General features: G+C 36.0%; 1 protein-coding gene across 2 annotated transcripts in view; it reads right to left on the bottom strand.

The window, feature by feature from the left end:
- Nucleotides 1-892: 892 nt before the first annotated feature.
- The window catches only part of Dcx (doublecortin), a 114,749-nt gene continuing 104,450 nt past the window's right edge, over nt 893-11,191 (bottom strand). For both annotated transcript variants that reach the window (XM_005404644.2, XM_005404645.2), the window contains exon 7: nt 893-1,954. In XM_005404644.2, the coding sequence (XP_005404701.1) occupies nt 1,898-1,954 (57 nt within the window). In that variant the 3' untranslated portion in view covers nt 893-1,897. The remainder of the gene's footprint in view (nt 1,955-11,191) is intronic.

The raw sequence follows: 11,191 nt of genomic DNA, 5'->3' as shown, positions 1-11,191 counted from the left end.
GCCTACAGAGAAAGGAGAAGGCAAAAGGATATCTTTACAATTTAGGCTTCTCCCATGACCAGTTTAACCAGAAACCAGTATTCCCATCTCTCACTCCCGAACCATAAATATTTCTGGTAACTAAGGACAACTGAAACTTCTCAAGGGCATCTAGCTATTCCTTCCACCTCGTGTTCTTACTTGTAGCTCAGCAATGCCACCAAGTTGCCACTGATCTATGTTGGGTTGTCTGGTAGTATTTCCTAATTGTGAAGCAGCTGCACCCACGTGCACACACACACACACACACACACACACACACACACACACAGCAAGTTTATTCCATGTAGAGTGGAGAGACAACTGTAAGTCATGTTGCATTTTTCAAAATATCTGAACAATTACAATGAAATAAAGGAAATCTTCTATATCTGCTAAAAGCAAACACAGAATAAGCATGCATGACTTTTACCTAAATTTAGTTGTCTTTACCATTATGGGCTATGATTACAGACAAAAAGTAGTAGTATGAACCTGTACCTCAAAGACTGAGAACTATTTCAAATGATCAGTCCTTAATAAAGAGAAACCCTTTCTAATGTTAAAGACTAGTGAAAGGATTCTGCATCTTCAGTATGAAATATTAGGATTATAGATAAAAAGAGTTGCTTAAAATATGTCATAACATTTCATTTAAAATATAATAAAAATGTCTGGTCCACACTGAAATTATTAATGTAAGCATAACTGTTAAAAAGCTATCAAAAGACTGATTCTATTGAATTGGCCTCTCTGCTATTTGCTTTATTTTCTCCTGGAGGTTTGTTTGGCAGTGACAGCATGATTTCTAAACTACGTTATTCTTCTGTATTTTTTTGGTAAATTTTCTGCATGTGTTTTTTAGACAAAGGAAAAATCACCAGTTTATAAAAAAGGAGCCTGAAGAGTGTGCTCCTGAAATACAGATATGAGTTTATATAAAAAGGATATTGGTTTCTTGCTATAAAAAGCGACTGAAAGGTGTCAGACCTGAAAACAAATTCTCACAGTGTTTTCAGTATTGGCTGTTTACAAGGCATTCAATAGAACAGAGATAGATAGACACCATAAAGTTCATATAATAACTTGCTATGTTAGAAAGCCTCCTAGAGGAATCAGGTATGTGACATCCTTTATCCCAGACTCATCAATTGCTTATTGATTCCAAAATTGCCTTAGTGGAGAGGTTGACCAGGAATTCACTGTGCTTTACAAACTCTACTGAAATATCTGCATTTCCCAATTCTGCCTCACCTCGTTTAGCTAACCCTGCACCGTGGTCCTAAGTATCTGGTGTCATAAGTTGCTGGTGTTTCTCCCCTTTGACAGCCAGAGTTGGCACTAGCCAACAAATTAGGACTCAATCAGAAGTGACTAGCAAGGTTGGGGAGCTACCATGCCATCCTCCTGAAATCTTCCAGCATTCTTATGTTTCAGAGACAAGGGGCACTTGTGTTTGTCACTCTTGGGTCTGCCAATGAGTTTTTCTTTTTTCCTCATACAAACATTTTAAGTGCTATCCAGGTAAACAGCTCTATACAGAAGGAAGGCTGTAGTGTATGAGCAAAGTATAAGACAATGAAGGTGTTATAATTATTCAGTAGAAAGGTTATGGACTAGCACATTTTGCATCCCTGGAAAGATACTACAAGGACGGTTATCAATCTATCTCTCATAATTGGTAACTGTGGATCAGTGGCCCAGAGGAGAAATCACAGGAAAATAAATCCAACATAGTACAGTGTGTTTTGAAAAATAAAAATAACAACAAATAAAATTTTGAAAGCACCAATAGCCCTGTTGGACACTTGAGCAAAAGTAGCCTACTGTTGTGGTAGGCTTGGATTTGCACTCTGGACAGAATATTCTCTCTCCCCCTTCACATGGAATCACCAAGTGAGTCTGAGTCATCCAAGGACAGAGGCAGGTACAGATCCTATAAGAAGAGAAGAAACAAAGTTAACTTTCCTTTTCTTGACTCCTTGAGCTCTAGAAAAGCTGTTTTCGTCTTCTATTGGTCTTTCTCCATTTTTGATTTTGAAATAGCGATCAATTCACAGGAAATTGAAACATGTATAGGTAGACACCCAGGTACTAGGATAACTAACATTCACTCAATTTTTCCCAATACTATCATCTTGCAATTTTTCATGCATTCATTTGTGCATGTAGAGTTCTGTGCAATATTGTCACATGCATATTTGTGTGCCCACCATCACAGTCAAGATATAAAGCTATATCCTTATCACAAGGCTCCCTTGTTTATAACTACAACCTTGTATAACTACAACCATCGTTCCACCATGCCTAAGCCATGGCAACAAATAATATGCTTCCTATCTCTATAATCTTGGCATTTTAAGAATATTCTATAAATGGAATCTCACACTGTGTAACATTTTGGGATTGGCCTTTTTTATACACCATAATTCCCTGAAACTTCATCCAAGTTGATGCACATGTCAAGTTTGCTCTTTTGTTTGCTAAATAGTATTCCATGGTGTGAATGTACCACAACTTGCTTAACCATTCACCCACTGAAGCACATGTGGGATACTTCCCATTCTGGACTAGTACAAGTCAAACTGCTATAAATATCCATATATAGGTTTTTGTGTGAATGTAAATGTTCATTTCTTTCAAGATAAATGACCAAGAGTATAATTACTGAGTCATATGATGATTGCATATGACAACTTAGTTTTTGCTTTTTGATGGCAGAGAATGAATATAGGGTGTTTCACATGCATGTCTACTTTTGTTAGGACTGTCATATTGCTTCTCAGAATAGCTGTACCACTTCCATTCTTATTAGCAAAATATTAATGATTCAGTACTTCTATATCCTCACTAGTCTTTGGCATTTCACTACTCTTTAACCATTCTTCTAGATCTGTGGTGATTTCTAACTGCGATTTTCATTTATATTTCTCTGGTGACTAATGATGTTAAAACATCTTTTCATGTATCTAAATGACATCTATATTTCTTCCTCAGTGAAAAATTTCCTCATGACTTTTGTTTATTTCCTGATCATATTTTTTCCTTGCTGTTGAGTTTTGAAGGCTATTTTTATATTCTTTAATTTTTATTTTAAAGAGAAAAGAACAAAAACAAAATAATAAAAACAAAACCACACAAAATCAATAAAAATGATACAGAATTCCAAAACAAGATGATAGGAAATTAACAATGGCTGTTATATTACACACTATTATCTTTAGTTAGATATGTGGGCTGCAAATATTTGCTCGAAAACTACATAGCTTGTCTTTTTGTACCTTTTATATGTAGTTTAGCAAGGCAAAAGATTTTTATTGGGTAAGGTCCAATTTATCTGTTTGCATGTGTGTGTGTGTGTGTGTGTGTGTCTTGTGCTTTTGTGTATAAATTTCAATATGTAATACAACAAGCACTGTTAATTTCCTACTGCTTTGTTTGTAATTCTGTATTGTTTGTATTGTTCTTTTGCTATTTTGTAAATGGTTGTCTGTTTTTTAATGTTTTCCTTCTTTTATTTTTAAAATAATAAATTTTTTTTTACATCTCATTGCCTAGCCAAAGTTATGTAGATTTTCTCCTATGTTTCTTTTCTAAATATTTTAAATTTAAACTTTTTAGTTAATTATTGCATATGATAAGAGATTTTAATCAATGTTTTCATTTGCTGTTTTGTTTTACCTATGATATCCAATTGTCCAAGCATCATTTAGTGAAAAGTCTTTCTTTCCTCCACTGACTGACATGTATTCCCTTGTCAGTCAATTGTGAATACATATGTGGATGTTTTTAAGGCTCTCAAAACTGTCAAGTTCTCAGTAAGTGGTAGCTGAGAATATGTATTGTATCTACCCACTTCCAGCCTATTTCCTGATGTTTTAATTTCTCACAAGAAACTGGGATTCCTACCTCTATGACAGTCTCAGGCCTTATCTATATCTCTAGGAGATAGAATGATATGGTATCTGCTCCTCTCACTGTTCCCTGAGATTCATTTGGAAATCTTTATGGTTCCTGGTAGTCCTCATCCATGGTCTACATAAAGGTTGATGTTGAATCTCTCTCTCTCTCTCTCTCTCTCTCTGTCTGTCTCTGTCTCTGTCTCTCTGTCTCTCTCTGTCTCTCTGTCTCTCTCTCTCTCTCTCTCTCTCTCACACACACACACACACACTCTATCACACTCTATCTCCTCTTTTTAAGTCCTCTATTCAAATGAAATCTTGCTTAGAAGCCCACTTCATGAGAAAACTGTAGTTTTTGTAGTTGAACCAAAGGTGAAATACTTGGAGAGTCACTCAGTTCTATCTTTCTCCTCACCCTTAAAAGCAGCACAATTTGAAATCTACTGTTTATACATGTTATCAGCAAGATATCAAAGACAAAAAATTAGAATCAACTATATGGGTATTTTTAATTATAAAGAGAATAAAAAATATTAAAATAACAACAACATAGACAAAAACAAAACAAAGAATAAACAGTAAAAATGATACAGGGTTTCAAACAAAATGATAAGAATTAACAGTGGTTGTTATATTATATATTGTTATCTTTAAGGGATTCCTTCCTTTAGTATAATGAGAAAAAATGAACTCCATTTGTGGACTGTCCAGAATATTGAAGAACACAGCTTCTACCTGAGGTAAAGGAATAAATGAAACTAAAGAAGAGTAGAAAGTAGGACTTACTTATCTAACGCTAGGAATGTCTTTTTGCTGAGAGAGATAGGACTAGGACTGAAAAACACTTAGGCAACTTAGAAAGGAAAGATGACTGAAATATATTCAGAAATCTGAGGATTTAAACCTGGCCAATTAGTTCCATGATACTGAAAAAGTCTTTAACTTTTATTTTTTTTAATCAGTAAAATATAAACTTTAGATAAATTATCTGTAAGATCTCTTCCGGCTCTGAGACTCTGGAACTCTCAATGAAATACTGGGTGCTTAACAACAAAGACAGCTATAGCAAATACACTCATGTCTCACCGTCCTGCCATCAACCCTTCATTATAAGTCAGAGTTTAGCAATTTTTTCTGTAAAATGTTATTAAGTAATTTAGGCTCTGTTTGGTGGTCATATATGGTATTTATCACATACTCTTCATTTGTTTGGGTTTTGTTTTTTTTTTTTGCAACTCTTTAAAGAAACAAAAAGCATTTTTACATCAGGCAACTATCTATACAAAAATATCCTGGACACAGCAGGATTTGGCACCCTTGCTCTGAACTAATAAACAGAAGTTAATTGTATAATTAATGAATGAGTAGGAAGGACAGTAAGTCCCTGACTTACAAACATTTGAATTGCGAACTTTCACAGATGCAAACAAACCTCACATTATAAACATTTGTAGATGTGAACAAATTGCAAAAGTAGCTCATGTGTCTGCTGGATATTGTCACAGTTGTGCTGCTGTATGCTTACTGTACAGTGCAATATTATACAGTAGTACAGTGTTCAATCAGAGCCCAGGATGTCCAGAAGCAAGAGGAAAAGCAGTGGTGACATGGAGGGGACTGCTGGGAAGCACAGAGCAATACACATTGTATAGTTATGTAAGATGTGTATAAGACTCACTTTGTTGGACTTATGAATGAATCTGACTTACAAATGTTCTCTGTTCTCATTAGTATGTTGGGGACTTACTGTACAAAGCTAAGGAAACAAGTGCAACAAATACTAGTAAAATTGAATACAGACAGTGGAAACCAGTGTGCAGATTCCTCAAAAAAGTAGGATTAGAGGTCCCATTCAACTCAGCTATTCCCCTTCTTGGTATTTTTGCAGAATTGAAAACATCATAGCACAGCGATATATGTGTACCCGTGTTTATAGCAGCACAATTTGTCATAGATAAATTTTGGGAATGACCCAAATGCCCCTCAACTGAGGAATGTATAAAAAAGGTGCAGTATTTTTATACAATGCAGTATTACTCAGTTATAAAGAAAGATAAACTTGAGGCTTTTATAGGTACGTGGATGCAACTCTAGACCATACTCATAAGTGAAGTAAATCAGACTCACATGTGTAAACATTGTATCGTCTCCCTAGTGTAAGAAACTGAAGATAAAAGAAAATCTGAAAGGTAGAATAGATATTGTGGAAGGGAAAGAAACTGCTCAAAAGGAAAGAACAACTGGGGTGGAGGAAAGGAGAAAAGAAAGAAGGAAGGGGAAGAATACATATATATACACACACGTAAGATAGCTAGATAATTATACTACTAATTTCTATTGGTTTACTGAAAATTAATGCTTAATTGTTAGATCAATGTTGTATGCCTACATCTGGTAATCTAAACAACTACTTGAAAGATAACAATATGCAATATAAGTATTGTTAATTTCCTATCATCTTGTTTTGAAATTCTGTATCATTTTTTATTGTTCTTTTATTCTCTTTAAAATAAAAAAAACATTGAATCCAGACAATGCAGTTGCATCTCTGAAGGGGTTTAATTTTCAAGTAGTACTTGAGTAAAGTGAAAATTGAACATAGTTGAAAATGTCTTTGACTAGACTTCCAGAAATGTAGAATAAGACTAAAAATTTGTTCTTCCGTAAGTGCAATACCATTGGCAAAATCAACTTTTTCAAAACTCTAGAAATGATCCAAAGCTTGTAGCAATCTTAAAAATGTTTATTCAGCTAGCTGAATCTTGTAAGAATACTAAAATCTTTGGTTACTTTTACTTAATTTGTCCTGTTTTGTTCCTTTCTCCAGCTCCACGGCAGTCTTGAAAACAAGCTGCTTCCAACATCTGTGAAAAACAGCAACCTAGGTGCCACTGTAGGACACTGTTGGGAGTTCATTCCCAGAGAACTGACACTATTTAACCTCTTTGGTAGCTCCCTGGAAGTTTTTGTTTGTTTGTTTTTCTGTCTCTTTCAGACATGCAGTTTTGCTATGCAGTTCAGGCTGGCCTTGAATTTACTTCATAACCCAGGCTGGCCTCGAACTCACAGGGATTGTCCTGCCTCAACCTCCTGGGTGGGGGGAACACAGGCATGCACTAGTCTGGAAGGTCTTCCTTGCAGGATTCTTTTTCATTTGACTTGACTCAAAACATACTCACTGTGAACGATATTTTCAAGGGGCATTAGTTAAGTTGCAATTGTTTAAAAATTGCAGCTGCCTGAGGCTGGGGCAAGCTCTGGGGCAAATAAAACTTCTTAAAACCTTATGAGGCTGGGCATGGTGGCACACGCATATAATCCCAGCACTGTAGGATCATTGTGAGTTCAAGACTAGGCTGGGCTACAAAGTAGCACAAGGCCAGCCTGAAATGCATAGTGAGACCCTGTCTGAAAAAGACAAAATAAAATAATAATTAAAAAAAAACCTTACGAGGAAAAGCTACAGAATTAGCTGTCTGCAGGGAGCTACGAAAAACTCTAACACATATTCCTGGGATTCTAGAAGGCCAGGCACACGCCGAGGATTAGGCCTGTTGTGGAGATATTCCCCAAAAAGACCAGAGAAGGCCCTAATCTCTGCAATCTCTCATCTCTGGCTGATTTTGAGGGTTTGTGCAAGCAGCAAGTGAAAACCAAAGTAGAGCCCTAATTTGTCAGGCAGAGCATTGAGATCATGCCCCTCAGCAAAGGCTAGGAGAGTTATCCAATGAAAGCATTTAAAGAAATCAAGCAACATTATCCTTTTCATTCAGAATGATCATTATCAGAAATGAAGGAGAAATTAAGATAATCCCAGAAAAGCAGATTTCACGGCTAATAGATCTACAAGAAATACTAAAGAGAATCCTTCATAGAAAAATGAAAAGACACTAGACAGCAAGTCAAACTTACACTAAAAAAGTAGTAAAAATAAATTCATAAGAAAATTCCAGAGATTATATAAACTTAATTTTGTAACTATTTTCTTCTTTTTTTATTAACACACAATGGAGCACTACTCTGCCATAAAGATATACTTGAGTCATTTGTAGGAAAATGGATGCACCTTGAGACCATAATGTTATGCAAAATAAATCAGACTCACAAGCTTAAATATCCCATAGTTTTTCTTATGAGCAACCCAAATTATAAATAAAGAGCAAAATAAAAGATAAATAATAGAAAGTAGTGAGATAGATGTTAAATGGGAAGGAGATTGAGAGACAATGTGAGGGGAGGAAAGGGGGGGAAAAAAGAATTAAGATGTGTATGTATATGCACCAACTCCATAGAAGAAATGCAGTCATTATGTATTGCAAACATGTACTAATAGAAAAGAAAGAAATACACAAATGGGGAAAAAAGTGTTTCAAAGCAAAAAAATAAAGTTAATGATCTCAAATCAAATTGTAATGTGTAGGGGCTGGGGCTTTAGCTCAGTGGCAAAGCGCCTGCCTGGCAAGCACAAGGTCATGAGTTTGATTCCTGGTACCAGAACAAAAACAAACAAACAAACAAAATTGTAATGTGTATATTTCAGTTTTAAAGCATGATGTTATGGGATACATATAGATAATAAGATTGTTACTATAGTGAGGCAAATTAATACCTATGGTCTTAATGATGAGAGTGGTTAAAATGTACTTACTCCCAATATAGTAAGCTATTATTAATTATCATCTTCATTTTGTCATTAGATCTCTAGATTTGTTAATCCCACATATCACGCTCCTTTGTATCCTTTCACCGGCATCTCCCTAGTTCCTCCATTCTTTCAATCCCCCTGGTAACCAATGTTTCATTTTGCACCGCTACATTTTTCCTTCCTTCCTCCCTTCCTTCCTTCCTTCCTTCCTTCCTTCCTTCCTTCTGTCCTTCACTCCTTGCCTCCTTCCCTCCTTCTCTCCCTTTATCTTGATTGTATATATAAGTGAGATCATACAATACTTTTGTTTTTGTGTCTGGTTTATTTCAAAAGAAAACTGAATGAGCTAGTAATTATCAAAATGTGTTGATGGATTTATTACATATAAAGATGTAACTTGTATGACTATAAAAAAACAAAGGCAGAAGGAACAAATAGCTACACTATAGCAAAGCTTTTATATATAATTTAAATCAAGTTGGTATTAACCTGAAGTACACTGTACTAAGATAATGTAATCCTGAGAGTGACTGCTAAAAATAACTCAAAATAACATCGGTAAAACCATCAACAAGGGATTTAAGATGTACACTAAACAATATAGATATCACAAAAGGCAAGAATTGCATAATAAAAGAATAAAAATCATGAGATAAGGAAAATAGCAAAATGGCAGATGTAATTGCTATGTTACCACCAGTTACATTAAGCATAAGCAGATTAAGCATACAAAAGGCAGTGAGTGGGTTAAGGGTGTGGTTCAGTGGTAGAGCCTTTACTTAGCATGCACAAAGCCCTAGGTTCCATTCCCAGCACTACAAAAGAAAGAAAAGAAAACGACAATGATTAGCAGAGTGGATTTTTAAAAACAAGATCCAATTTTATACTGCCAAAAAGAGAAAAAAAAAAAAACTAAAGCTGATGAAATTTAAAGGAAAAATAGACAATTCAACCATATTCATTGAAGATTTCAGTACCTTGCCTTCAATAATAGAAATGGACAGAAGATCAACAATAGAAGACTTGAAGAACACTACAAACAAGCATACATCTGTAGAATACTCTACCCAAGGACAGCAGAAGGCAACATCTACTCAAGTGCCCACAGAACACTCTCCATTATGGATCAGATGCTAAATCATAACACAAGTTTCAGTACATTTAAATGGATTAAATAATGGAAAGTACATACTTTAAATATAATGGACTTAAACTAGAAAGTAATAATAAAAGATGTCTGGGAAATTCACAAATATGTAGAAATTAACACAAGAAGAAATGAAAGAAGAGTCAAAGAAGAAATGAAAATGGCAATTAGAAAATTATTTCAGATGAGTGAAAATGAAATTACAACATACCAAAACCTGTGGGTTGCAGCTAAAGCAGTCCTCAGAAAGAAATTTATATGAAATGCTCTGAATATGCTAAGCCACAGAAATAGAGAGTAGATGTGGAGTTTGCTGGGTTGTAGTAGAGGGAGAAGAAGCTTTGGCTGCTGAAGCATATGGGGGGGGGTCTTTGAAGGGTGATAAATATGTCCTAAAATTAAATAGTGGTAGATGCTGCACAACCTAGTGATTATGTTAAAAACCACTAAACTAAACACCTCAAAGCATGGATTTTGTAGTATACGAATGATATTTCAATAAAACTTTTTTTAATGTACTTTTAAAAGCCCCTTACAGTGATGAAAAGCTGTTCAGATAATTTCTGCATGTCTAAAGCCTCCTTGAGAAATCAAAACGTTGATTGGGAGGCAACCAGGGCAGCCCTACAAGCCCTCAAAGCCCTAGCTTTATTTCTAGTTCCTGAGAAACATTCCGGTCCTTCTTCAAGGGACATAGTGACAACCTATAAAAATCCTACATGAGAAATGGTCACCAGAATTTTCACAGGACTAAGGAGAAAGCTATTTCTGAGACTGACTGGAAGACCTAAGTCTCCTCTTCAGAAAGCAAGACTCCAGTGCAGATAAGTAGAGTTACTTATCACCCTAGCTTAGCATGGCTTAAATGACCACCTGTATTGAGGCTCCTATTTTTTACTTAGACCCTTTGTGTGGGTAATATTGCTAAGGCTATGGTTCTCAGGCTCTCAATAATTTATCTAATCTCCCTCTTTGCCATACTTTGTTCTCTACAAGGAGCATGAAAATCTGACCTGCTCCTCATATTTGGGCTCTACATCCCCAAGAAAACAGAAAACTTACTTTCTTTCTCCCATGAAACAAGCAGCCAAACGGTCACTAACTCTTTTCTTGTGGTCTTCTAACAGTTTCTCTTCAATCCAGCCAGTGAGCCATGACACCCTAAGGTGGATGGAGCGCACATAATCTCCAGCAGGTAGGGTCTGTAGCCCCTTCCAGCTGGAAGAAGCTGTAGAAGATAGAGACCTCCACTCCCTCAGCACCCTATAGAGAAGTATGATACGTGTTTCTCGGGGGAAATGAGACAAAAGGTAGGGCGTGGCTAAAACTGGCTGGGAAAGGACGCCTGACAAGATCTCAGAACACACATGCAGAGCTCCAGACAAGAGGCTGTGGTGTGCGCCTAGAATCCCAGCACTTGGGAGGCTGAAGTAGAAGGATCACAAGTTCAAGCCCGGCCTGGGAAACCCTGTCTCAAAA

Source organism: Chinchilla lanigera, unplaced genomic scaffold, assembly GCF_000276665.1.
Source record: "Chinchilla lanigera isolate Chin_1 unplaced genomic scaffold, ChiLan1.0 scaffold00089, whole genome shotgun sequence".
NCBI classification, from domain to species: domain Eukaryota; kingdom Metazoa; phylum Chordata; class Mammalia; order Rodentia; family Chinchillidae; genus Chinchilla; species Chinchilla lanigera.
The sequence above is the reverse complement of the archived record's forward strand: the minus strand, read 5'-3'. Positions and strand labels throughout refer to the sequence as shown.